The following is a 27286-nucleotide window of genomic DNA, read 5'->3' as shown; positions in this document are numbered from 1 at the left end:
AACTGCAACAGAACGAAATAAAGGTCTCAGAAAACCTACCCATCCGAGGCGATACCCCAGTCAAACGGATTACTTCAGAGGCACCCTCTGTGTGCTCTGTTATTTATCCTTGGCAGACGAAGAAATCGTAAGAATACCGCAATGGTTAGCCTGTAATCTCAAACGCTTGTTCAGACGATATTGAAATAGGCTGAAATGACGTTGCAAAACTGTAAGAATAAACGATGTGGAAGATTGGTATGTCGAACACGGCTCCGAAATAGATGTGGCAAAAACAGAAATGACGGTGCTCAGAAATAACAGGAAGAACACCTGTATCAGCTGAGACCTTCATACGGGAGAGAAAACTGAAAATCTTACCATAAGTACCTAGACGTCGCGGTACAAGCAACTGCAAAATGTTTCACAAAATATGTAACAGAGAAAGCAATTCAAGCAGTAGTGGCTACCCATAAAATAGAACACATTAGATTCCTAGCCTAGAGACAGCAACGGCACTATTCAGAGCCAAACCCTCGCCAATACTGACTTTGTCCACAGAAATCACCGGATCACACTCGCAGTGAAAAACCTAACGACACTAGAGAGAGTAAAGGCGCCTATATAAACAAAGGTATCAGAGGGTCCGAAACAACATGATCCAGACTCGCATACCTGCTGGCCAGGGAACCCTTCCTCTTCGAAGGCCTCCGGATAAACCTGATGTTACCCAACACCGTCACTTCGGGAAGTCTGCTGAAAACATTTAAGGAAAAAAAGGGAAGAATTTTACAGCATAGGCACCACGATTGACCGGACATGGACAAAGGAAAACTTCGTGATGAGACTCGTCATCACCAAAATCGCAGGCCATGGTTTCCACCACCTTACCTGCAAGACGTCGTATCATGAACCAAACGCAATGTGTAACCTGTGTCACCGAAAACGCAGACCTCACCATATAGGGCTCTGTACCAAAAGCACAAGGTCAATAAGTGACTATGCAAAAATCACAATACGTAAAATTTCTAATTTAGAGTATTATTACAATAGTAATTTGAACTCGTGTGGCCATTTGTATGGAATCAACGTGTTATTATCATCACCTGCATCCATTCTGCGTTCCGACAGACTTGGAAATTCCAGCAGGACCATGCGACACCACACACGTTCATGATTCCTACAGATTGGCTCTAGGAACTCCCTCCTAAGTTTAAACACTTCCGCTGACCACTGAACTCCACACACATGAACATTATTGAGCATATCTGGGATGTCTTGCAACGTGCGTTTGAAAAGAGGTTTCCACCCTTCACTCTGTTACGGATTTATGGACAGCCGTGCAGGATTCATGTTATCAGTTCCCTCCAGCACTACTTCAGACATTAGTCGAGCCCATGCCACGTCGCGTTGTGGCAATTCTTCATGCTCACGGGGGCCCTACACCATATTAGGAAGGCGTACCAGTTTCTTTGGCTCTTCAGTGTATAAGCATTTGTTTGCTCGTACATGTACATCAAGTGCACGTATTTCCGCCTTGAGCCGTGGCGCTCGTTAATTATCGATCCTTCGATGTTTCTTATCTTTGCTTGCTTTGTTGTTTTCGCATTCACGGGGCGAGTGGCAGTTGACGTTTGCTCGGGCTACCTGCTGAGACGCCGCGAGGTACGAGGTGGGAAGCTACCACGTATATGTGGAGTTGGTTGTACGCGGTCTGCCTGTTCAGCATGGGGGATATGTGTTGGCTGCCTGCCTGTCTGCTCTCCTGATTTTGCTCGCCGTGCCTTGCGAGCGCCTAGCTTGGGTTGCTGCCTGGTGTATCCTACACGAGCCATACCGGACGTCCAGCAGAAGTTAAGCAGCCTTGTGTTGCTTTTAAAGAAAAGGAGCAAATGTATAAGACCTTTTGTAACCAATTTTGGTGGCCTCTTAAGTGTGGCCTTAGCGTTTACACTGCCTTTGGGGAGAGTAAATTCTTTTAAATTTAAATAGTTGGGGTTCCCTGTCCTTTACAATCTTTTGCGGGGTTTTATTTGAATTTTCTCTTTGGGGTTCCTTCCTTGTGCTTGGTTAAATGTTTACTTGTATAGCGGGAAGTGACTCCTGGTTAAAACTCGGAGAAGGTGTTTGATGTTACTGCCGCTTCCGGCATTCGTCTTTTCAATTAAGTGTTGTCATCCCTTCGAGCGACCTGGTGTCACTCCTCGTTAATTAATGCTGGTTTATGTGTACTTAATTTTGAATTGGCCATTTGAATTAATATTTTGGAGCGCAGTATAGTATTAAGGCAACCTCATTGTATACCATCTTGTGCTCCGGTCTTGTACCTTAATTCTCAGCGGCACGAGTTAGCTCCACTACCGGTTTTACTGATGTGCTCCCTTCAAAATCTTGTCTTGTATAAGTTTGCCCCATGTGTGTCTGGGAACACAGAGATGAGCTTTAGTGCGACTTCAATGCTAGTCAGTTAATGGAATCTTCATTTTGGCTTGGCTTCCACTGAAGAGTTTGAGTGGAGCGTAGTATGTTTGATTTGTTGTTCATTTAATTACTGTAAGTTTGTTTATTTAATGGGGAGCAAGACATTTAAAAGCTGTTGGTATTAACTCCCCTAGTTGCTGGGTGTTGCTAATTCGTTCCAAATGGCCTACTACGTATTCAGTGGCAAGACTGTTGATTGGTTGGTTACTGTGAGTACAAATTCACGCTATTTATTTGTTGCCGAAATTGTCTGTGTCGCGATTCAATCACTAGCTACGTGTTTGAGCTGAATTGATATAAACCTTACATTGCCTCCTTAAAATTTGATTCCAGCAGAAACCCTTACGAGAACTAAGTTTTGTCACTGCTTATGTTAACCTTTACTGGGAGCAATATTTAATGTAGTTAAATTTTGTCTTAAAATGCGTATTTTTCTGATGTAATAAACGAGTGATAAAAGAAAAAAGCAAAGGGGCTTGGTCCTTCCTATTGTGTCCGGGTTGTAACACGTATCACGCCCCATTCGGACAATTCCTTCGTGCGCGTCTTCTATTTTTATCGTAGAGTGTAGATCCTAGGGAATTGTAATCTATGAGACGTGTCTGGCATTTATGTGATGATGAACCACTGTACACCACAGGGTAGGCTGAAGTGGAGAGAAATGGGGTGAAGTGTCTCCTCTCCACCTGCTATGTGGACGACCAATCCTGCAGTACTGTTGCTGGGTGAGAAGACTGACCATTCTGGTACGTACGTGCTGTTGGTGCGGCCCGCCAGGTGGCGACCCGGTGGAGCGCGAGTCGTCCTCGGTGGCCATCTTGTCGAAGGCGCTGCTGATGGAGCTGGACACGCTGCTCGCCCCCGAGCTGGCAGTGCCCGTGCCGCCCCCGGAGGCGGCGGTGACGGGGGGCGGCGGCGCCGCGCCCGGGGCGGAGGCGGACGTCGGGGGCGGCGGCTGCGCGCCGGGTGCCGCGATGTCACAGTTCTGGCAGCTGCCGGCACCGCCTGCAGAAGCGGAGGACAAGGCCTCAGACCACACCAAACAACTGCCGCAGTGCACGGCACAAACCTCATGTCTGGTGACCCTGCCGCTGAAATGCAATATGGTGTTTCTGCTGGAGGAGTGGAGAACTGTGTGCTACAAACCCAACATCTGGTGATTCTGCCACTGAAGTGTGGATGGAGGACAACATGCTACAAACTCAGCACCTAGTGATCTTACACGAATGGAAAAACTGGCAGAAGCCGACCTCGGTGAAGATCAGTTTGGATTCCGTAGAAATATTGGAACACGTGAAGCAATACTGACCTTACGACGTATCTTAGAAGAAAGATTAAGGAAAGGGAAACCTACGTTTCTAGAAAACTTTTGACAATGTTGACTGGAATACTCTCTTTCAAATTCTAAAGGTGGCAGGGGTAAAATACAGGGAGCGAAAGGCTATTTACAATTTGTACAGAGACCAGGTGGCAGTTATAAGAGTCGAGGGGCATGAAAGGGAAGCAGTGGTTGGGAAGGGAGTGAGACAGTGTTGTAGCCTCTCCCCGATGTTATTCAATCTCTATATTGAGCAAGCAGTAAAGGAAACAAAAGAAATTACATGGAGAAGAAATAAAAACTTTGAGGTTCGCCGATGACATTGTAATTCTGTCAGAGACAGCTAAGGACCTGGAAGAGCAGTTGAACGGAGTGGACAGTGTCTTGAAAGGAGGATATAAGATGAAAATAAACAAAAGCAAAACGAGGATAATGGAATGTAGTCGAATTAAGTCGGGTGATGCTGAGGGAATTAGATTAGGAAATGAGACACTTAAAGTAGTAAAGGAGTTTTGCTATTTGGGGAGCAAAATAACTGATGATGGTCGAAGTAGAGAAGATATAAAATGTAGACTGGCAATGGCAAGGAAAGCGTTTCTGATGAAGAGAAATTTGTTAACATCGAGTATGGATTTAAGTGTCAGGAAGTCGTTTCTGAAAGTATTTGTATGGAGCGTAGCGATGTATGGAAGTGAAACATGGACGATAAATAGTTTGGACAAGAAGAGAATAGAAGCTTTCGAATTGTGGTGCTACAGAAGAATGCTGAAGATTAGATGGGTAGATCACATAACTATTGAGAAGGTATTGAATAGAATTGGGGAGAAGAGGAGTTTGTGGCGCAGCTTGACATGAAGAAGGGATAGGTTGGTAGGACATGTTCTGAGGCATCAAGGGCAGTGTGGAGACCAATAGATGAATACACTAAGCAGATTCAGAAGGATGTAGGTTGCAGTAAGTACTGGGAGATGAAGAAGCTTGCACAGGATAGAGTAGCATGGAGAGCTGCATCAAACCAGTCTCAGGACTGAAGGCCACAACAGCAACAGTGATCTTACCACTGAAGTCCAAGTGGAGAGCTGTACACAACAGAGCTAATATCTGAAACGATAATTAAATCAAGGCCCTAAGCTGTCGACAGGGGTTGATATACATCAACGGGAAGAGTTGAAAATGTGTGCCCCGACTGGGACTCGAACCCGGGATCTCCTGCTTAAATGCAGGTGCTCCATCGATCTGAGCCACAGAGGGCACAGAGGATAGTGCGACTGCAGGGATTTATCCCTTGAACGCTCCCTGTGAGACCCACATTCCCAACTTAATGTCCACAGAGCGTTTGCCATGTAAGCAGGAGATCCCAGGTTCGAGACCCAGTCGGAGCACACATTTTCAACTGTCGCCGTCGATATATATCAACGTCTGTCGACCGCTTAGGGTCTTGATTTAATTATCTTTTGATGTGATTCTTCAATTTCTCCAGGCGTATTTTATGACGAAATAAATCTCGGGTGAACAGCCTGGTATGAGTGTGCATTGTTGTTGTTGTTGTGGTCTTCAGTCCTGAGACTGGTTTGATGCAGCTCTCCATGCTACTCTATCCTGTGCAAGCTTTTTCATCTCCCAGTATCTACTGCAACCTACATCCTTCTGAATCTGCTTAGTGTATTCATCTCTTGGTCTCCCTCTACGATTTTTACCCTCCACGCTGCCCTCCAATACTAAATTGGTGATCCCTTGATGCCTCAGAACATGTCCTACCAACCGATCCCTTCTTCTGGTCAAGTTGTGCCACAAACCTCTCTTCTCCCCAATCCTATTCAATACTTCCTCATTAGTTATGTGATCTACCCATCTAATCTTCAGCATTCTTCTGTAGCACCACATTTCGAAAGCTTCTATTCTCTTCTTGTCCAAACTATTTATCGTCCATGTTTCACTTCCATACATGGCTACACTCCATACAAATACTTTCAGAAATGACTTCCTGACACTTAAATCAATACTGGATGTTAACAAATTTCTCTTCTTCAGAAACGCTTTCCTTGCCATTGCCAGCCTACATTTTATATCCTCTCTACTTCGACCGTCATCAGTTATTTTGCTCCCCAAATAGCAAAACTCCTTTACTACTTTAAGTGCCTCATTTCCTAATCTAATTCCCTCAGCATCACCCGACTTAATTAGACTACATTCCATTATTCTTGTTTTATGAGTGTGCATAGGACACAATATTTCGGCAATCGACCGCCTTGCCATCATCAGGTGCGCTGAGGTACAGTACAGTACAGTACAGTACATGTCTGAAAGAACAGATACCATCTTCATATAGAACTAGTATTTTGTGATTCTCTACTGAAGTGTGGATGGAGGACTGCATTTCACAAATCCTAAGTCTGGTGATTCTGTCTCTGAAACACGGTTGCACGACTGCGTGTGACAAACTCAATATTTGGTGATCCTGATCGGGTAGTGCGTGTGAAAGGCTGCATGCAACAAACCCAGTATCTGGTGATTCTGTCACTGAAGTGCACACAGAGGCTGCGTGCAACAAACCCAATACCTAGTGATGTTACTAATGAAACCAGAGTAGAGAACTGCATACAGCAGAGACCATATCTTGTGATTCTCGTGCTGAAATGTAAATGCTGGACTACATTTCACGGATACAATGTCTGGTGATTTTTGCCCTGAAATACGGCTGCAGGACTTCAGGCGACAAACCCAATATCTGGTGATATTGCCACTGAATTGCAGGTAGAGGACTGTGTGCAACAAATCTTATATCTGGTGATTCAGCCACTGAAGTGTGGGGTAAGGACAGTGATCAACGAGTCCAGTATCTAGTGATTGTACCACTGAAGAAGTGGAAATCTGCATGCAACTCAACCACTAACTTGTGATTCTCTAGATGAAAGTGGGTGGAGCATGGCGTTTCACAAATCCAAATGTTTGGTGATTCTGCCACTGAAATATGGTCGTTCGACTGTGTGTGACAAACTCAGTTTCTTGTGATTATATCGCTATAGTGTGAGCGGAACTGCGTGCAATAAACTCAGCATTTGGTGATTGTGTCACTTAAGTGTGGGTGGTGGACTGCATGGAACAAACGCAATACGTAGTGATCTTACTACTTCAGTCCACGTGGAGAACTATATACAACGGAAACAGTATCATGTGATTGTCTTGCTTAGGTGCGGATGTAGGAATACATTTCACAAATTAAATGTCTGGCGATTCCACCACTGAAATACACTCCTGGAAATGGAAAAAAGAACACATTGACACCGGTATGTCAGACCCACCATACTTGCTCCGGACACTGCGAGAGGGCTGTACAAGCAATGATCACACGCACGGCACAGCGGACACACCAGGAACCGCTGTGTTGGCCGTCGAATGGCGCTAGCTGCGCAGCATTTGTGCACCGCTGCCGTCAGTGTCAGCCAGTTTGCCGTGGCATACGGAGCTCCATCGCAGTCTTTAACACTGGTAGCATGCCGCGACAGCGTGGACGTGAACCGTATGTGCAGTTGACGGACTTTGAGCGAGGGCGTATAGTGGGCATGCGGGAGGCCGGGTGGACGTACCGCCGAATTGCTCAACACGTCGGGCGTGAGGTCTCCACAGTACATCGATGTTGTCGCCAGTGGTCGGCGGAAGGTGCACGTGCCCGTCGACCAGGGACCGGACCGCAGCGACGCACGGATGCACGCCAAGACCGTAGGATCCTACGCAGTGCCGTAGGGGACCGCACCGCCACTTCCCAGCAAATTAGGGACACTGTTGCTCCTGGGGTATCGGCGAGGACCATTCGCAACCGTCTCCATGAAGCTGGGCTACGGTCCCGCACACCGTTAGGCCGTCTTCCGCTCACGCCCCAACATCGTGCAGCCCGCCTCCAGTGGTGTCGCGACAGGCGTGAATGGAGGGACGAATGGAGACGTGTCGTCTTCAGCGATGAGAGTCGCTTCTGCCTTGGTGCCAATGATGGTCGTATGCGTGTTTGGCGCCGTGCAGGTGAGCGCCACAATCAGGACTGCATACGACCGAGGCACACAGGGCCAACACCCGGCATCATGGTGTGGGGAGCGATCTGCTACACTGGCCGTACACCACTGGTGATCGTCGAGGGGACACTGAATAGTGCACGGTACATCCAAACCGTCATCGAACCCATCGTTCTACCATTCCTAGACCGGCAAGGGAACTTGCTGTTCCAACAGGACAATGCACGTCCGCATGTATCCCGTGCCACCCAACGTGCTCTAGAAGGTGTAAGTCAACTACCCTGGCCAGCAAGATCTCCGGATCTGTCCCCCATTGAGCATGTTTGGGACTGGATGAAGCGTCGTCTCACGCGGTCTGCACGTCCAGCACGAACGCTGGTCCAACTGAGGCGCCAGGTGGAAATGGCATGGCAAGCCGTTCCACAGGACTACATCCAGCATCTCTACGATCGTCTCCATGGGAGAATAGCAGCCTGCATTGCTGCGAAAGGTGGATATACACTGTACTAGTGCCGACATTGTGCATGCTCTGTTGCCTGTGTCTATGTGCCTGTGGTTCTGTCAGTGTGATCATGTGATGTATCTGACCCCAGGAATGTGTCAATAAAGTTTCCCCTTCCTGGGACAATGAATTCACGGTGTTCTTATTTCAATTTCCAGGAGTGTATGATTTCAGGACTGCATGCAGCACACTCAATGTCTGGTGATTCAGCTACTGCAGTGCCAATGGAGGACTGTGTGCAACAAATCCAATATCTAGTATTCTTACCACTGAAATCCAAGTAGCGAACTGTATACAAAAGAACCAACAGCTTGTGAATACCTTGCTGAAGTGTGGATGAGGATTGATTTTCACAAGTTCATTGTTGGTGATTCTGTCACTGTAATACGGTTACAGGACCGAATGTGACAAACTCAATATCTGATGGTTCTGCTGCTGTAGTGGAGGCGTATGTGAGAGAAACACGATGTGTAGTGAGTCTGCCACTGAAGTGTGTGTAGAGGTCTGCTTGTGGCAAGTCAGTTGTTTGGTAATTATCGTAATGGCTTGGGGACTACATACAACGAGTGTGATGTCTTATTCTATCACTGTGATGCAACTGGAATATCGTCTGCGACAGACCTAATGTCTGATGATACTGCTTTTCATGTTCAAGGGTGGAGGACTGTGTTTGATAAACCAGATATTTGGTGATCATGTCGCTGATGTGTGGACGTTGTCTCACTGTCCAACACCGAGACATACTGAATAGTTGTTGGGAATAAATGACGCAGCATGATAATTTGACCAAATCTTGCTCAAAGAATTGTAGCCCAGAAGGATGTGATCAGTACATTATAAGTATAAATTACTATACATGAGTTACCTGATTTGGGAATAGATCCCATGAAATCCAGGTACCAGTTGCATATGTGGGGCCATAAACGCATTGCAATTATAACAGTACAATATGATCACATGAAGTAGTTACTGGCTGCCATAAATGACTTTGAAGTTGATCCCTGTGAAGGTAAAGATACGAGGCAGAAAAGGGAAAAGATGGATGTAGGGCTTCAAAGTTGCTATTTATTTGGAATCCACGGAAAATAGGCGTACTCTAGAGGGAAAGAAGAATAATGACAAGCAAAAGCAACAATAAAAATAGAAGACTAGGTGAAATGAACTCGAAGCGCCTATGGCTTTGATGTATTCCGCTACTGTTCAAGCCGTATATTCAAGAAGTAATGGATGAAATACAAGAAATGTTTAGAAGTAAGGTTAAAGCTCAGAGTAAGAGCATGTCAATGATAAGTTCGCTAATGAGCTTACTGTGCTCTGTGAAAGTAAGGAATAATTGAAGGTCATTGTTAACTGAATAAAAAGCATAATAAGCTGGACTGAGAGTAAACTGGAAAACTGGGGAGCATCAGATATGAGGTTAGAAGGAAACGTAACATCGGAATTAACCGCAGAGCAGATGAAATGAGGGAATTCTGCTACCTTGCAAGCAAAATAATGCATGTTGGAAGGACGAAGGAGGAGACAAGAAGTAGAATAGCGGAGCTGAAGAGTTCCTTGTCAAGGAATACTAGTATCTAGTATAGGCCTAATATCTGCTAACGCAGCACAGTACAGTAGTCAATGATAAAAAACTAAACTAAATTCCTCCCGAACAGGCTATGAAGGACCAAAGGTACAGACCGGCCGCCGTGTCATCCTCATCCCACAGGCGTCACTAGATGCGGATATGGAGGGGCATGTGGTCAGTACGCCGCTCTCCCGGCCGTATGTCAGTTTCCAGGACCGGAGCCGCTACTTCTCGATCAAGTAGCTCCTCAGACCTGAGTGGACCCCACTTGCCAACAGCGCTCGGCAGACCGGATGGTCACCCATCCAACTGGTAGCCCAGCCCGACAGCGCTTAACTTCGGTGATCTGACGGGAACCGGTGTTACCACTGTGGCAAGGCTGTTGGGATGGTAGTCAATGATGGGGTGTGAGAAAACTAGAAAACAAGGCAATCGAAACGGCTGACATGTGGTATTGCAGGAGGATACGGAAAAATTAAGGATAGTATAAGTCCGGGAGAGCTGCATCACTGAGTGAGACGGTCCCTGTGACGTATTTCAGAAAGTCTCCACTAGAGAGCAGGTCCATCTCCTTGCGAGGAAGATTGTCAACAGACGTGTTGCTGTCGTTTTCGTGTTAATTCTGGAGATAAATCACATTCTCTAGTCTGACAAGCTGAAAAATTCTCTCGTACAGTTAAATAATTTTTGTATTAAGGCTTATTTTCCACAATAATGATGTTGGCAAAGGCGTAGGGATGGAACCAACATGAAATGACCACCGTCTTACCTACCTGCAGACAGAAATCAGGATCCATCTCCCGATTGGGAGAAATGGACCAATATCATTCGGTATAGACAGACCACTTGTTTTAATCGTGAAGAGAAAAACATAATTAAATTTAGTTTCAAAGCACGTGGTATAATCCCGATGAAGAAGGTCCCAGTTCCTGACTATGCTGATTTGTTGGAAGATACGTCTCTACCAAAAAATAGCGGAATCTCACACACATGTCAACCAACCATTTCAGAGCTCATCAAAAAAGATAATGATACCAAAGACATCAAAAGAGCAGCCTTATTTGGTATTCACGGATGCAACATCGGACTCCACTCCTACTAAAGTAGAAACTACCAAAATTACCACTTTAAAACTGACTGCTCCTAAGCCAACTCAGATAAAACATGGAAGAAATATCGCCCATTACTTCCTTTGACAACACCATGTATTTTACGAGGAGAGCAGCAACTGTATCGAAAAGGCTCAACACTGTAGAAGATAGTGAAGCTGTAAGAAAGTAGAGGAATAACAAAAGAAAGGAAACTGAAAAAGACACAAAAAGATTACCAAAACGAAATACTAGTAAAGAGAAAAATAGAATAAAGAAGGTAAAAAATAAGAATCCTGCAAGTAGCTCACTGTTTTCATCAGATGCGGACTCAGTAGAAGATCACGAAAATACACACAGGCTAATGCTTGAACAAAACCAACAACTCATTAGAGAATTCAATCAAGATTTATAATAAAATGATGAAATATTTAACAGTATAATTCTGTATTCATTAAAACATATTTCGTATAAAAATACATAATTTTAATTGACTCTTTTCTTTATGTGTAGCCATTTTTTTATGGTCTATCTCTCCCAGTTCACTAATCCATCTCTCCCATACACCTGTGCGCAAGATGGACCACTCATGGTTATTTTCATTTTTATTATATCTATTGTGTGTTAAGCGGAGATACCTCAGCAATACACTCTATACGATCATGCTGCTGGAAGTCAAAAGAGGTTGAAGAACACACAAATTTTAAAATTCTAGACAGCATTCTGGAGCACAGCGATCGGTATAAAATTCTAAAAATAAAATGAAAACAGTCTCGATCGCGTTTTCAGATTTTTTATTTGTTAGCGACAGGTTTCGGTTCTTTTCTCAGACCATCTTCAGGCTTTTGACCGCAATTGTGAATGCTGGTGGCGCCAGACGGAGCGAGATACTTAGAAGTAGTAGCGACAACCTTACTTCATAATGACGGTCGAAACCTGAAGATGGTCTGAGAAAAGGGTCGAAACCTGTTGCTAATAAATAAAAAAAATCTGTAAACGAAATAGAGACTGTTTTTATTTTGTTTTTAAAACACGAATTTTATACTGAAGAAAAGTGGTCCAGCTCTTCTGAACTTACCCTGCTGATAAGAAATGAGGAGGTCCTATGTAGAATCGACACTAGAAGAAAGAAGGGGTAGAGTAATAAAACATCAAGATATCAAGGAAAGAGTCCCCAGCTAGTGGCCTAGTGGGTTGCTACCTCTGGATCACATGGTCCTGGGTTCGATTCCCTGCCGAGTTGGGGATTTTCTCTGCCAGGCGACTGTCCTCATCATTCCATCATCATTCGTGAAAGTGGATGGACTGGACTGTGTACAGATTGGGGATTTGTACGGGCGCTGATGACCAACCACCATCACCATCATCAAGGAAGGACATCGACAATACCAAAGGGAACCAGAGAGGGAGAAAACTATAGCGGGAAACGGTGATAGGTATACGTAAAACAAACGGCTGAGGACGTTCGGTGTAAGTGCTACTCTGAGATGAAGAGATTACTACAGAAGAATCGTGACTAGGCGACTCAAACCTATCAGAAATCTTACGACAAAAATTAGGGGTCCATGTCAGCGCACTAGGGGTGATGATTAACCCCCTCTCATTGTACGACGTCAGCGAACTTTCAAGAGCCAATTGACGTGTGTTTTACCTCGAAATATGGACTGAAATGGAACGTCCTCAGAAGTTATCTGAGTTTACAGCTACAGGTCCTTACAAATCTAGAAGCACCTCCACGCAAACACTTCTCCATTTCGATGTTAGCTTTCAGAGCAACATCTTCCAGCTGGAAAAAAGCAATCAGAAGCGTTCAGGACATTATGGCGCCTACCGTACGGCGGATAGCCTTCGACGCTGCAAAGTCGTCTTACGTGGCTTCACATAAACATTTGTGACTGTGATGATGATGATGATGATGATGATGATGATGTTGGAGAGGGTTGTATGGGCGCACGACGGCAAGGTCTTCAGCGCCCGGGTGTCAAGGAAATACTCAGAACAATAAGATAAAACAGAACGTAAAGCACAGGTAACAAAGTTGGAAAAATATGGGCCTACCCGCACCGAAGCGTGGGACGAAGCATGCCGTCAGCAGTAAAACACGGACAATACAAGAAGAAAGTGGTAGAGGGAGCTAAAACAATGTAGTAGATGGAAGTGGCTGGCTGACCGCAAGGAAAAATGGGAGGAGCCAGCCACTTTGCAATACACCAAAACCTCCAGCCTAAAAGTTTAGGCCGGAGTCCAGACAAAGCACAAAACTTTAAAACCCTAGACACACACGTCTTATCATTGGCTAAAACACAGGGCAGATCCCCATCAACTTGTGCTTCTGCCCTTGCATCACGGTATGTAATGCAGTCTGTTAAAATGTGCCGGACAGAGATGTGCGCGCCACAAGCATCATAAATCGAGGGATCCTTCCGCAGTAATAGAAAGCTATGTGTGACCAATCCGAAGACGGGTGAGGGTCACTTCTCCCGCCTGAGCAACCGGCAGCAGGAACGCCACGTCCGAGTTGTTGACTTCACCAGCCGCAGTTTATTGGCCGTCACCGCCAGCCATTCTTCCTCCCACCACTCCATGCACTTTTTGTGGAGTGTAGAAATGACAGACTGCAAGGGAATAGGACACTGGACCACATCCTGCTCTCTGCAGGCCTCCTTGGCAGCCCGATCGGCCTGTTCATTGCCCCATATTCCTACATGTCCAGGCGCCCAGCAGAAGGACACCTCCTTACCCCGCAGTTGGAGCAAGTACAGCTGGTCATATATCAGCTGGACCATCTCCTCAGTTGGATACAGATTCTGCAGTGATTGTAAGGTACTAAGAGAATCGGAGCGGGGTGATCAAAAAGTCAGTATAAATTTGAAAACTGAATAAATCACGGAATAATGTAGATAGCGAGGTACAAATAGACACACATGCTTGGAATGACATGGGGTTTTATTGGAACAAAAAAAATACCAAAGTTCGAAAAATGTCCGACATATGGCGCTTCATCTGATCAGAATAGCAATAATTAGCATCACAAAGTAAGACAAAGCAAAGATGTTCTTTACAGGAAATGCTCGATATGACCACCATCATTCCTCAACAATAGTTGTAGTCGAGGAATAATGTTGTGAACAGCACTGTAAAGCATGCCCGGAGTTATTTATGGTGAGGCATTGGTGTCGGATGTCTTTCAGCATCCCTACAAATTTCGGTCGATCACGATAACCCCAAAGCCAATAATCGCACGGACTGAGGTCTGGGGACTTGGGAGGCCAAGCATGACGAAAGTGGCGGTTGTGCACACGATCATCACCAAACGACGCTCGCAATAGATCTTCCACGCGTCTAGCAATATGTGGTGGAGCGCCATCCTGCATAAACGTCGTACGTTACAGCAGGTGTTTATCAGCCAGGATGGGGATGATGCGATTCTGTAACATATCGGCGTACCTCTCACCCGTCACGGTAGCAGTTACAAAACCAGAATCACGCATTTCCTCGAAGAAAAAAGGCCCGATAAAGGTAGATGTGGTACATGCAACCCATACCGTGACTTTCTCGTCATGCAATGGAGTTTCCACGACAGCTCTAGGATTTTCGGTAGCCCAGTTGTGGGCGTTGACAGACCCACGGAGCGTGAAATGAGCTTCGTCGGTCCACAACACGTTACTCAACCAATCGTCATCTTCTGCCATCTTTTGAAACGCCCACACCGCAAATGCCCTCCGCTTCATTAAATCGCCGGGTAACAGTTCATGATGCCGATGGATTTTGTACGGATAGCATTGGAGGGTACGCCTGCCAACCAAACAGTAGTGTATGGAATGCCGGTGCGACGTGCGACTGCACGAGCGCTGACTTCCCCGTGCATAGACGAACCCGCTACATTCTCCATTTCTTCCTGAACTGCCTCAGCAGCATTACGCCTTGTGCTCGGTGGGCCACTACGGGGTCTATCGTCTAAACAACTCGTGGCTTCGAACTTCGAAATCATTCTCGCCACAGCTGCAATTGTCAACCCGTTCGAATCCCCTTCCTATGGTGATTGGATCGTAACGCTGAACTAACACATTCCCCATTCTGATAATACAGCTTCACTAAAAGCGCCTTTTCAGATAACGTCGCCGGCCGGTGTGGCCGAGCGATTCTAGGCGCTTCAGTCTGGAGCCGCGTGACCGCTACGGTCGCAGGTTCGAATCCTGCCTCGGGCATGGATGTGTGTGATGTCCTTAGGTTAGTTAGGTTTAAGTAGTTCTAAGTTCTAGGGGACTGATGACCTCCAATGTTAAGTCACATAGTACTCTGAGCCATTTGAACCATTTTTCAGATAACGTCAACATGCTGCGACTGCTGGCGCATCTGATTCTCTCTCTCATTACAGCTCCTTTTATACACGATTGTCATGCGCAGTCACTGACGTTTTGCTGTCCAGCGCCATCTGTCGGATATTTTGTGAACTTTTTTTTTATTCTAATAAAATCCCATGTCATTCCAAGCATGTGTGTCAATTTTTACCTCTCTATCTACTGGTTTATTAAGTTTTCAAATTTGTACTGGTTTTTTGATCACCTGGTAGATTGCCCCGAACACGATTCATCTGCTCCAGTACCTTCAGGATCGCGCGGAGCTCCGCTGCGAAAACGGTATATTCATCAGGGAGGCGAATCTGGGAGTGTCACCCTTGACCGTATCCTCTCCTGGACCTCCCACCTCCGGATGATCCAAGCCAAGGCACGCTCCCGACTCTGCCTCCTCAAGCTCCTTTCCGGCTGTACTTGGGGTCTGGAACCCTCCACCATACTTCATACCTATAAATCCTTCACTCGCCCTATCCTTTGCTACCCCCACCCTGCCTGGATCTCCGCTGCCCCTACCTTTTACAAATCTTTTCAGATCCAAGAACGCCATGCTCTTCACCTCGCCTATCGCATCCGTCTCCCCTCCCCCACGTGGATCCCGTACGACCTTATTCCCTTTCCCCACCTCTTTCTTTTCCTCGAACGGATACAGATCCTCTACACCTCCCGTAAACTGGATCCTCCTCACCCACTGGTCTCTCCCATTCTCTCCCGCCCCCGTCCGCTGCCGCGCCTTAATTTCCACGTCCCACCTGCTCTCCATCTCTCCACTCTCCATGCCCTCTCCCAAGGTGGCTTCCGCCAGCTCCCCCTCCCTGATGATGCCCTCCTCCCCTCCATCTACCCCTCCTACCAACTTTGATCCTCCCTCCCTGTGTTTGCTCCTACGGGCACACTCTCTCCCTTCTCTCCCCTTCCCTCCTCCCTTTCTCCCCACTCCTCCCCCGGACTTCCCCTACCCCCATACCTCCATTCCTCCTCCCATCTCCTCTGCCATTGGCATCTTTGTTCTCCCCTCTCCCTCCCCCTCCCCCTTCTTCCCCTCTTGGCAGGTCCCCAGACTCGCACACGCTACGTGGACATTCGCGCACTGGAGATCATCTCCACCACTTTCTCGTGTGTGTGCCATCGTGTTTGTGTTTAGTGTTCACTGTCACGCTCCTCCATTCACCTGTTCCGTCGAAGTCGTCAGGTGTTTTGCGTCGATCCGACAGTTTTTAGTGTGGTTTTCGTCGAGTGTGAACGGCTTCGTGTTTTTTGTATTCTGCCTCTACTGTTTTTGTCCACCATTTTGTTCAGTCTATGTGTCTTCTTAAGGGGAGCTGGCGGTGGTTAAATCCAAAAAATTACGATTTATTTTTCTTACCGAAAATTAATTGGAACATTCCTCTTTAATTTAAACTTTGAATTATTGTTCTACTCGCCCTAGAAGTGGAGTTATCACCATTTTCCCCCACGCCTGCAGAGGAAATGGGCGGCCACTGAATGCATCTAACACCCTCTCGTGACTTCCTGGCGAACTGCTTGGGATTTTCTCGGCCTGTTACGCATACAGCGCCTTATGTTACGCATACAGCGAGTGTGCAAGGGTTGGCTACATTGTTTTCTGTGACAAATATTACCCGTATTTCCTTACAGCTTACTCCTATTTTCCTCAGAATTTCGAACATCTTGCTCCATTTAATATTGTCGTACACTTTTGTTCTGGTTAAGATACCACGTTTTAGAAACCGTGTATATAAGAAGAGGAAGAACGTAGGGAAAAGAAAATTAACACGAATACGAAGTTGCAATACTACAATGAATAAGAGCGCGGAACATCGTCTCTTTGCTGTTTACCGTTTCGAATTAGTTCAGTGTTGCGCCTGTTGTTGGTAGTATTATATTTCTTGTGTAAAGCGGGTAATATGCAGTATGTACAAGAATCAGGAGGGAACAATAAAACCAATTTTTCATGAATTAGCACAGCCAGAATTGTTACACAAATGTCTACATAGAAAGACGCAGAATCCTAATGAGAGCGTAAACAATTTGATTTGGAAAGTGATTCCTAAAAGGGTGTTTGAAAGCATAAAAACACTGCACTTTGGCATTTATGATGCAATAGCAACCTACAACCAAGGGAACAGCGCGAAGTGTGAAGTTCTGAAGGCATTAGGATTTACAGCTGGGGTGAACACTGTACGAGCACTAAGAAATATTGACAGAGAAAAGATAAGAGGAGCAGAAAGAAGAGAAAGGCATATGAAGTACGATGGAACAACAGGCGAGAAAAGAAGACACAAGAGGAAGCTTTTGGAGGATGAAGAAGAAGACCCTGATAATCCATCCTATAGTGCAGGAATGTATTGAGAAACTTTGATAACCATTTCCCGTAACTTAGAATTTTTCGAATATAAGGAACATTTTCTCAAAATCCACTCAAGCTAGAGAGATGAAATTTTTATACAGCACTCCTACTGGTCAAACTTACGTTGTAACACAGCCATTTGGCAATATGTTCAGTAGTTTCATTTCAGTTTAATTATAAAGCAATTATTTGTAAAAAAATTTGGGTCATTAATAAAAAAAATAATTGGAAGGAAACTAGAAAAGATACTCAAAAATCCCTCTGTCATAACTGCAATACTAAACCACTCTATATGTAAAAAAATTCAAATTTTTCTATTTGGTAGTTTATTCATAAATGTTCCTCAAACTTAGTGATTTTAACATGGGCAGCATAAGCACCTCCGGTTCCCCTTAATAGTTTTCGTTGTCAATCCTGAGGCTGAAGAGCAGCGTAGGATGCTGCTGGAAGCCCGCCTGATGTACAGGTGTTTAAAATAACAATAAAGGAAAAAAAAAAAGAATCCGGGTAACATGATCGGGGAACACTACAGAATAGCCAAGGAAATTCTCTTGTTTGGAGCCACCAGTGTAAATGACGGTAAAACCGCGATGCACATCTAAAATGTTAAAAAAAACCTGACTAACCTAAGGACATGACACACATCCATGCCCGAGGCAGGATTCGAACCTGCGACCGTAGCGGTCGCGCGGTTCCAGACTGAAGCGCCTAGAGCCGCTCGGCCACACCGGCCGGCACGCACACACACACACACACACACACACACACACACACACACACACACACACATACACACACATGCCCGAGGGATGATTCGAACATCCGGCGGGAGCGGCCACGCAATCCGTGACATGGCGCCTCAAACCGCGCAGCCACTCCGCGCGGCCCCTTCTGTCCAAAACAGACCACAAAGGCTGAATGATATTGAGACCTGATAACTGCGGTGGCCACGGTACATGCGACGATTCGTCAGCTTGCTCACAAAACCAGTCCTGAACGATGCGAGATTTGTGAACAGGGGGCCTGCCTGTCATATTGTAATCTGGTGTACATTTGTGACTATTAATACTGAGGACCCCCATATGGAAGTATCAGAGCCAGGTCGACCTCAGCTTTGCGCCGCTCCCACTGACCTTTGCCCCCGGCATCGTCGAGCAGCGTTGCGGCCAGCGCCTTCTCGGCCTTCTTGTCGCCCCTGCCGCCGCCCCCGCCGCCCCCGCCGCCGCCCCCGGAGGCGGAGTCTTTGCTGTCGGCGTCGCTGTCGCCTCCGGCGCCGCCGCCCGCCTTGCTGAGCGTCTGCCGCTTGTGTTTCATGCGGCGGTTCTGGAACCACACCTTCACCTGCCGCTCCGTGAGGTCCAGCGAGGCGGCTATCTCGATGCGCCGCGGCCGGCACAGGTACTTGTTGAAGTGGAACTCCTTCTCCAGCTCCAGCAGCTGCGTGTTGGTGTAGGCGGTGCGCAGCCGCCGCGGCAGCCCGTTCTCTGTAACCACAAACCGGCACCACCCCGGTCAGGAATCCGTGCTTCCAATCTCGGCTACAGCGAGACAAATGACACTACACGTTGTAATGGTACTTTGATTACGTAACCATTACGGCAGCTCACCAGCAATATTCTACAGTGTTTCTGTGAAGTAGTTGACATATTTCTGAGACAACATTCAAATTTGATTTCATTAATGTAGAGACACTTTGATACATCGATATGTTTGTGTCGCAATGATATTATTCTTATGTGTATTCTTTCTTTTGTCACTATGATCTTTGTCGTACTTGTAACATCGATTTTTGGGCGCGTAAGCGATTATTAGTTAGTTAGAGAGTCGGACCTTGAGAAGGTCAAGTCTTGGACGTCATGTTGGAAAGACGTGTATTGTAGTCAGCTTATAAAATGTGAACTTTAACAGCGAGGCTTTCGAAATGTGGTGCTACAGAAGAATGCTGAAGATTAGATGGGTAGATCACATAACTAATGAGGAGGTATTGAATAGAATTGGGGAGAAGAGGAGTTTGTGGCACAACTTGACCAGAAGAAGGGACCGGTTGATAGGACATGTTCTGAGGCATCAAGGGACCACAAATTTAGCATTGGAGGGCAGCGTGGAGGGTAAAAATCGCAGAGGGAGACCAAGATGGTTCAAATGGCTCTGAGCACTATGGGACTTAACAGCTGTGGTCATCAGTCCCCTAGAACTTAGAACTACTTAAACCTAACTAACCTAAGGACATCACACACATCCATGCCCGAGGCAGGATTCGAACCTGCGACCGTAGCAGTCGCACAGGGAGACCAAGAGATGAATACACTGAACAGATTCAGAAGGATGTAGGTTGCAGTAGGTACTGGGAGATGAAGAAACTTGCACAGGATAGGGTAGCATGGAGAGCTGCATCAAACCAGTCTCGGGACTGAAGACCACAACAACAACAACAACAACAGTGAGGAAGATGTTTTCAAGTATGTTTTGTATTGTGAAGTGATGTTTTGTGTGTTACGCGATATTGCAACAAAAGCAATAAAAAAGAAGTGTAACTTAAATTCGAAGTGCTGATTATTTTTTACATCACCATTGTGCTAACTTTCAAAAGTTTAATCTCCAAGAATGGCTTGTGAAACACATCTATAAAACTTTTGAATATAACAGAATAAAACCTAGGCCTCTTTGCATCCGAGCTCCGAATCATCTCCACCTAGATTTTCGACGATTGAGCCATAATTTTACAACGAGACCAGCGTGGGAAACACGAAAAGATGAGTGCCTAGTTTATTCGTTATTACATGAAATGACTTTATTAACTGTGCTCTAATGACACCTGCCACATAATAACTTTGTTGTTGCCCGAAAATGCAGTATTTAGCAGCGTGAGCAACACCACAATCGTTATTAAATTTTGACCTTTGTTGTGGTAGGGTTGTTAGAACGTGGACCTAACATAGATCCAAAAGACATTTGAAAATGTTGGTGATTCCTCCTTGAGAGGATCCATACGTTCTGTCTGTAGTCCCTCATCTTGGGTCAATCGAATATATGCCAGGTACGAAACTTACACATTACGGATAAACATTTCGGCAAGGATTATCAGTAACTGCTCATAATCAACACCACTCGTGTCAAGTCAACACGCCGGCCGTGGTGGCCGTGCGGTTCTGGCGCTGCAGTCTGGAACCGCGGGGCTGCTACGGTCGCAGGTTCGAATCCTGCCTCGGGCATGGGTGTGTGTGATGTCCTTAGGTTACTTAGGTTTAAGTAGTTCTAAGTTCTAGGGGACTTATGACCTAAGATGTTGAGTCCCATAGTGCTCAGAGCCATTTGAACCATTTGACCAAAGTCAACACACTGTCGATTTGGGATGTGTAAAGGAAAGAAACACCAGACGTGTATCCTATCTCAATGGAACGTATATGAGCCGTGGCTGGCTCATACTTGTCTTGGGTTAAAACCTTGGTTGCAGTCCTGGTGTTTTATTTCTCCCACCTGGGCTACAGCGAGACAAAGAAAACTACATGTGGACCCAACATCGATCCAAAAGACATTTTATTTGAAAATGTTGGTGATCCTTCCTTCAGAGGAATCCATACTTTCTGTCTGTAGTCCCCTATATGGGGTCAATCGAAACAAGAAAAGCCAGATATGAACCTTACAAATAACCAATAAACATTTTGGCAAGTATTACCACTGACTGCTCATAATCAGCACCAATCGTATCAAGTGAACACACTGTATTTGGACACAAGAAACATCAGATGTGTATCCTGCCTCAATCGAACGTATATGTGGGCGGAAAGAGTTACTGATTCCATGCTGTTACCTTAGGTTTCCTGCAGGTCACTATCAATGGACCACCCTATATATATAACCCGGCACTACTTGAGTATTTATTATATCACTTTTCTATGAGAAACCAAAACAAAAAAGTAACTGTTTGTACTGAAATGGTTCTATAGGCGCAACTGTTTTCGCCTACAGCCGTTTGTGCTTCGCAGTTTAAAGCTCTCAAAAGCGCTGCCAGGTACCCACTATTTCCGCAAGTTGATTCGACTGTAGCAGTGTGTCAGTAATAAAGAGTCAGTAATAGAGAATAACTATGCTAAAAACCCGTACACGATGCAGCAGTTTTCCACGCATCTCATTGTTTATGACGTCATATAAACTGAAATATGATCCGTAGGTTGTTCATACGTCCACAGCGATTGTTGAATGGCAGTATGGTATATATGTATTCAAATTTGGTTGTAATGGGTTCAGTGATTTAGGAGGAGAGATGGAATACACACACACACACACACACACACACACACACGCGCGCACACACGCACAAACACACTCACTCATACACATAAACAAGCTTACCCATTTTTATAATATGTATGGATGTCGTCCGCGCGCGCGCTTTTGTGTATGTGTGTGCGTGTGTGTGAGTGTGTCTGTGTGCGTCTGTCTCAGACATTGCTTCCTTTCAAAACTTCCAATTGCACATGTTTCGTATGAGAATTGCTGCTACTCCTGTATAATGATTAAGAAGGTCAGATACCATATAGCGCAGTCTATAATAAAGAAAAACAATACACCTAGACCCGGAATATATGGCAACGGCCTTGTCACAGTGGATACACCGGTTCCCGTCAGATCACCGCCGTTAAGCGCTGTCGGGCGTGGCTGGCACTTGGATGGGTGACCATCCGGGCCGTCATGCGCTGTTGCCATTTTCCAGGGTGCACTCAGCCTCGTGATGCCAACTGAGGTGCTACTTGACCGAATAGTAGCGGCTCCGGTCACAGAAAACCATCGTAACGACCGGGAGTGCACTGTGCTGACCACACGCCCCTCCTATCCGCATCCCCAGCTTAGGATGACACGGCGGTCGGATGGTCCCGATGGGCTACTTGTGGCCTGGAGACGGAGTGCTTGGTTACTGAAGCATCCGCCATACGAGCTCAAACAATCTGCTCACTTTCGAAGTCACTTTGCTCGCTCATAATGCACTCCCATCTGCACAGATCTCTTTTCTGATCACGGCTGACAGTTGCAACGCACTGTCGTTTCACAGACGCCGTCCGTGGTCAGATCCGAAGGCGCAACCCGCTGGCTCGGCTAGCAACCGCATTTATGTTCAAGCACACAATTCTCGCGTTGTTTTTAGCCCTCTCTCCCTCTCGTTGCGTGCCAACTATTGCGTACAAAGGCCAACAGACATATAATCAGGCAGATGATTTTACCAACAGACCAGAGTGTCATACTGAAGTTAAAATCTTCTGGGTTATTAGGCCGCGTCATGTTTCTTCTAAAATGATCGACGCTTCGACCCCTCTGCTGGGATCTTCCTCAGGATCTTCTGGTGTCCACTAACGCTAGCAGTAGTGGATCTTCTGGTGTGCCCTACTGCTGGAAGTAGTGCACACCAGAAGATCCTGAGGAAGATCCCAGCAGAGGGGTCGAAGCGTCGATCATTTTAGAAGATTTTAACTTCAGTGACAATGCCACGAAAGCCTTGACACTTACATAGTGTCATACTCTTCGGAATGCACTGCGATGATCCCCAATGAGCATTCGTGTGGTTGGTTTGATAGAGCATTGCAGTTGCGGCGGGGTAGGTTGCTCTCCCACTATCCTTTAAACAATCAGTCCTCCTAGCTGGATAGGCTTCAGGTTGTCTGCCCCTTCACTCTGCAATGGTAGATACGGGATTAGCCGACAAAAGCAGCGTTTACGACAATTCGACCAAATACCTACCACGCAAAAGCCACACAACACGTCCGTGGGCAGTAGCTGAAAGATAGTTAAACTATGGAGCGTTCGGGATCCTTGCACGGGTCGTTTGAAAAAAAATGTTAAAATTTTCTGTAAGTTGGTTTACTGTCTTCAAAACACGGGAAATGCGTATCAAGTCCGTATTTAATAACGCGACGTTATACAGTATTACTGACTGTCTCTGTAACAAGTTCACCCCCAAAAGCAGCCAGAAGATATTTAGTCCGACCTGATGTTCTGAGTGTCCTAAACAGTCACTGTCTCGCGACCATTTGCGAGTTGACAGAATCAGTCGGTCAGTAGGCTTCTTGTAAAGAAGTTCTCGCCGTAATGTTAGCTGCACGAAACCCGCCACGCAGAGTTTATATACGACTTGAAATGTTCACACGCTAATATCTCCTAAAATACACCACCCACAACGCTCAAACTCTCATAAAATACTAAACACTGTAGTCGTTTTTGTATGTCCATTCTTTTAGCAGGAGGTCTCTGGGACGACGGCCGTTTACTATCGTGACAAGTAAATAAAAACACCTACAGCCACTGCCAACTGATTCGAGAATCAGTTCGCAGTTGATGGTTGGAGTGCTGACACATTATCTGCGTATCTAGTAATGCAGGTAGAGATGTGGTATGCACGGGGATCATATTAACCTATATCGCATCAACACAGCCTGAAGATGACGCACTGAAGCGTTGAAACTGGTAGCGACAAAATAAAATAAAATCATAAGGACGGCTGTAGGTGTTTTTATTTACTTGTCGTGGGTTTTCGTCAGCGACACGAGAACCAAGCAAACTCGCTAATTTCTTCATTTTGGTACAAATTCGATCACCACAGTTTAACACAGGTGTTTACCAGAAGACAGCTACCGAGCGACTACATCCATTCATAGGTCTGAGGCACAAGACCCTGCTCAAACGCGCAGAAAATGGTGAATTCCTATTGGCTAGCATGTTAAGCAACCAATCAGATCACCTCGAGCACCTCTACATTGCGGTATTTCTGATGTCAGTCAATCAGATTACCATAAGCAAATTAGACTAGAAAACTCGTAATCCGGAAATTAAATAAAATTTAATGAAAACAAAATACTACTCCTCTCCACAAAACAAATCACTAATAAATTTAATACTCAACGCCCCTTCTGGCTACCTTTTGCGAAATCAAGCTCACTCGAACATACGTCACAATTCCCTTACTGCACAACAACTTTCTGACATATACATTTACATGCTTTTAATAAAATACCATATTCTCACTTTACGTATGTCCACCATTCACTCTCTCAGTCACTCCACAACACTCACACAACCAAAACAATATTAAATAATTATTATGCAAAGTACTACTAATGACGTCGGAAATCTTTGGTAACGAAACTAAAGAAAATCCCAGAAAATTGGACTATATGAAGCTATCATCTTGTCGTAGTTTCAGTTGATACTATAGAATACCTTACAGTCGCTAACTCGGTTTCACAATGCCAACACGATATTTATGTGTTTCAGGTAAAAATTTATAACTCCGAAGGTATCGATGCTATTGATTTCAAATTTTAACAGTGCGGTTGTGTTACCCATTTAACAGTACTTCTTCAGATTCATAGAGAGTGTATATAACAGGGTTGGAACTTTAATAGTGGCAACTATTTATTTACAGCTCGTACAAAATAGATACGTGTTTCAAAGTTTTACTGACCTTCAGAGTAGTCACCAGCATTGTGTGTAACCAGTTGCCAGCGATGTGGAAGTCGTGTTGACAGTTCGAGCTGCGCGGTCTATTGCCCGACGAATTTGTAGCAGTTCTGAAGCGAATGCCGTGAAGTGTTTCCTTCAGTTTAGAAATCGAGTTGAACTCATGAGGGCTTCAGCCAGGGGAGTGCAGTAGGTGGTATAGCACTTTGCAGTCCCATCAGTCAAACAAAATGATGGTCAGGTCCTGCAGAAAGTGTCATCACTTCTGTCTCTATGCTGTTCATTTTTGGAACACAACCTACGATTAGCTTAGAGACAGAAGTGATGACACTTTCTGCAGTACCTGACCATCATTTTTCAGGACAATGCTCAAGCAGTTACTTAATTGTTTGACTGATGGGGCTGCTAAGTGCTATACCACCTACTGCAATCTCCTGACTTAAGCCCTCGTGAGTACAACTCGATTCCTAAACTGAAGGAAACACTTCACGGCACTCGCTTCAGTACTGCTACAAATTCTTCAGGCAATAGACAGAGCCGCTCGAACTGTCAACAAAACTGGCACTGCTAAGAGTATCCTACGGCTTCCACATCGCTGGCAACGGGTTATACACAACGCTGGTGACTACTCTGAAGATCAGTAAAACTTTGAAAGACGTGTCTATTTTGTACGAGCTGGCCGGCCGGTGTGGCCAAGTGGTTCTAGGCGCTTCAGTCTGGAACCGCGCGGCCGCTACGGTCGCAGGTTCGAATCCTGCTTCGGGTGTGAATGTGTGTGATGTCCTTAGGTTAGTTAGGTTTAAGTAGTTCTAGGGGACTGATGACCTCAGATGTTAAGTCCTATAGTGCTCAGAGCCATTCGAACCATTTTGTACGAGCTGTAAATAAATAGTTGCCACTTTTAAAGTTCCAACCCTCGTAATACGTGATGCACGGAGCGTTAGACATGTATACTGCTCGTCCGGCACAGTAGCCAGCGTCATTTGTGACGGCGTGAGAACCTAAAATCTGCTAACCTGCCGGCTCCACAGCAAGTAACGCTTTAAGTGCAAGATGACAACTCGTAATAATTCGCTACGTCGCACAGTGGAAGGGAAGCGTGGGGAATGTGGTCACCGCCCCCGCCGCCCCTGCGAGGAGACGTGAGGTGAGGTTAGCGGCTGACCTGTTGAGCTGCGGTCCGCTGACTGGCTGACCCCGGGGTCAGGCGCTCCATCACTCAGACGTGGGACCGGGCGCCGCATCCACTCTTCCGGTTCCGCGAACAGCGGCGTGAGAATCAACCTCCCGCCATCGCGCAGCTACGTAAATACTCGGCCAGCCATTGTACAGCCTTATCAACACGCTGCCTGTAACCGCAGATGGCTGCACCCGTTCCTATTCCACTAGCGTATGAAAAGCAGTTCTCTACGTAAATCACCGCAATAAAATTTAAGCAGATCGGTAGGTATGCCACACCATGGGTACCTACAATGAAGAGCCAAAGAAAGTGGTACACCTGTCTAATATCGTGTAGGGCCTCGCGAGCACGCAGAAGTGCCGCAACACGACGTGGCGTGGACTAGACAACTGTCTGAAGTAGCGTCCATTAATCCGCAAGAGTGCGAGGGGACGGAGATCTCTTTGGATCAGCACATGAAAAGGTATCCCAGATATTGAGAGGTAACAACAGAAAATTGTACTGAAATGCAGGAGGATCTGCAACGAATTGACGCATGTTGCGGGGAATGGCAACTGAATCTCAATGCAGACAAGTGTAATGTGCTGCGAATACATAGAAAGAAAGACCCTTTATCATTTAGCTACAATATAGCAGGTCAGCAACTGGAAGCAGTTAATTCCATAAATTATCTGGGAGTAGACATTAGGAGGGGTTTAAAATGGAATGACCAAATAAAACTAATCGTCGGTAAAGCAGGTGCCAGACAGATTCATTGGAAGAATCCTAAGGAAATGCAGTCCAAAAACAAAGGAAGTAGGTTACAGTATGCTTGTTCGCCCACTGCTTGAATACTGCTCACCAGTGAGGGATCCGTACCAGATAGGGTCGATAGAAGATCCAACGGAAAGCAGCGCGCTTCTTTACAGGATTATAATTAGTAATCGCGAAAGCGTTACGGAGATGATAGATAAACTCCAGTGGAAGACTCTGCAATAGAGACGCTCAGTAGCTCGGTACGGGCTTTTGTT

The 27286-nt window shown here is 45.8% G+C and overlaps 1 protein-coding gene and 2 pseudogenes across 1 annotated transcript in view; 1 reads left to right on the top strand and 2 right to left on the bottom strand.

The window, feature by feature from the left end:
* The window catches only part of LOC126427945 (homeotic protein proboscipedia), a 41782-nt gene extending 15442 nt beyond the window's left edge, over positions 1-26340 (bottom strand). Inside the window, exons 1-4 of the mRNA XM_050089836.1 lie at positions 26262-26340; positions 18913-19131; positions 5312-5330; positions 3215-3332 (exon numbers count right to left, since the gene is read on the bottom strand). Coding sequence (XP_049945793.1) covers positions 3215-3332; positions 5312-5330; positions 18913-19131; positions 26262-26340 — 435 coding nt within the window. The remainder of the gene's footprint in view (positions 1-3214; positions 3333-5311; positions 5331-18912; positions 19132-26261) is intronic.
* On the bottom strand, positions 10124-10241 carry LOC126428685 (5S ribosomal RNA; annotated as a pseudogene).
* Positions 22236-22353, top strand: LOC126428490 (5S ribosomal RNA; annotated as a pseudogene).
* Positions 26341-27286: the final 946 nt, after the last annotated feature.

This window comes from Schistocerca serialis, chromosome 12 (genome assembly GCF_023864345.2).
Source record: "Schistocerca serialis cubense isolate TAMUIC-IGC-003099 chromosome 12, iqSchSeri2.2, whole genome shotgun sequence".
Taxonomy (NCBI): domain Eukaryota; kingdom Metazoa; phylum Arthropoda; class Insecta; order Orthoptera; family Acrididae; genus Schistocerca; species Schistocerca serialis.
Note: the sequence above shows the minus strand (reverse complement) of the source record. Positions and strands in the feature narration are given on the sequence as shown.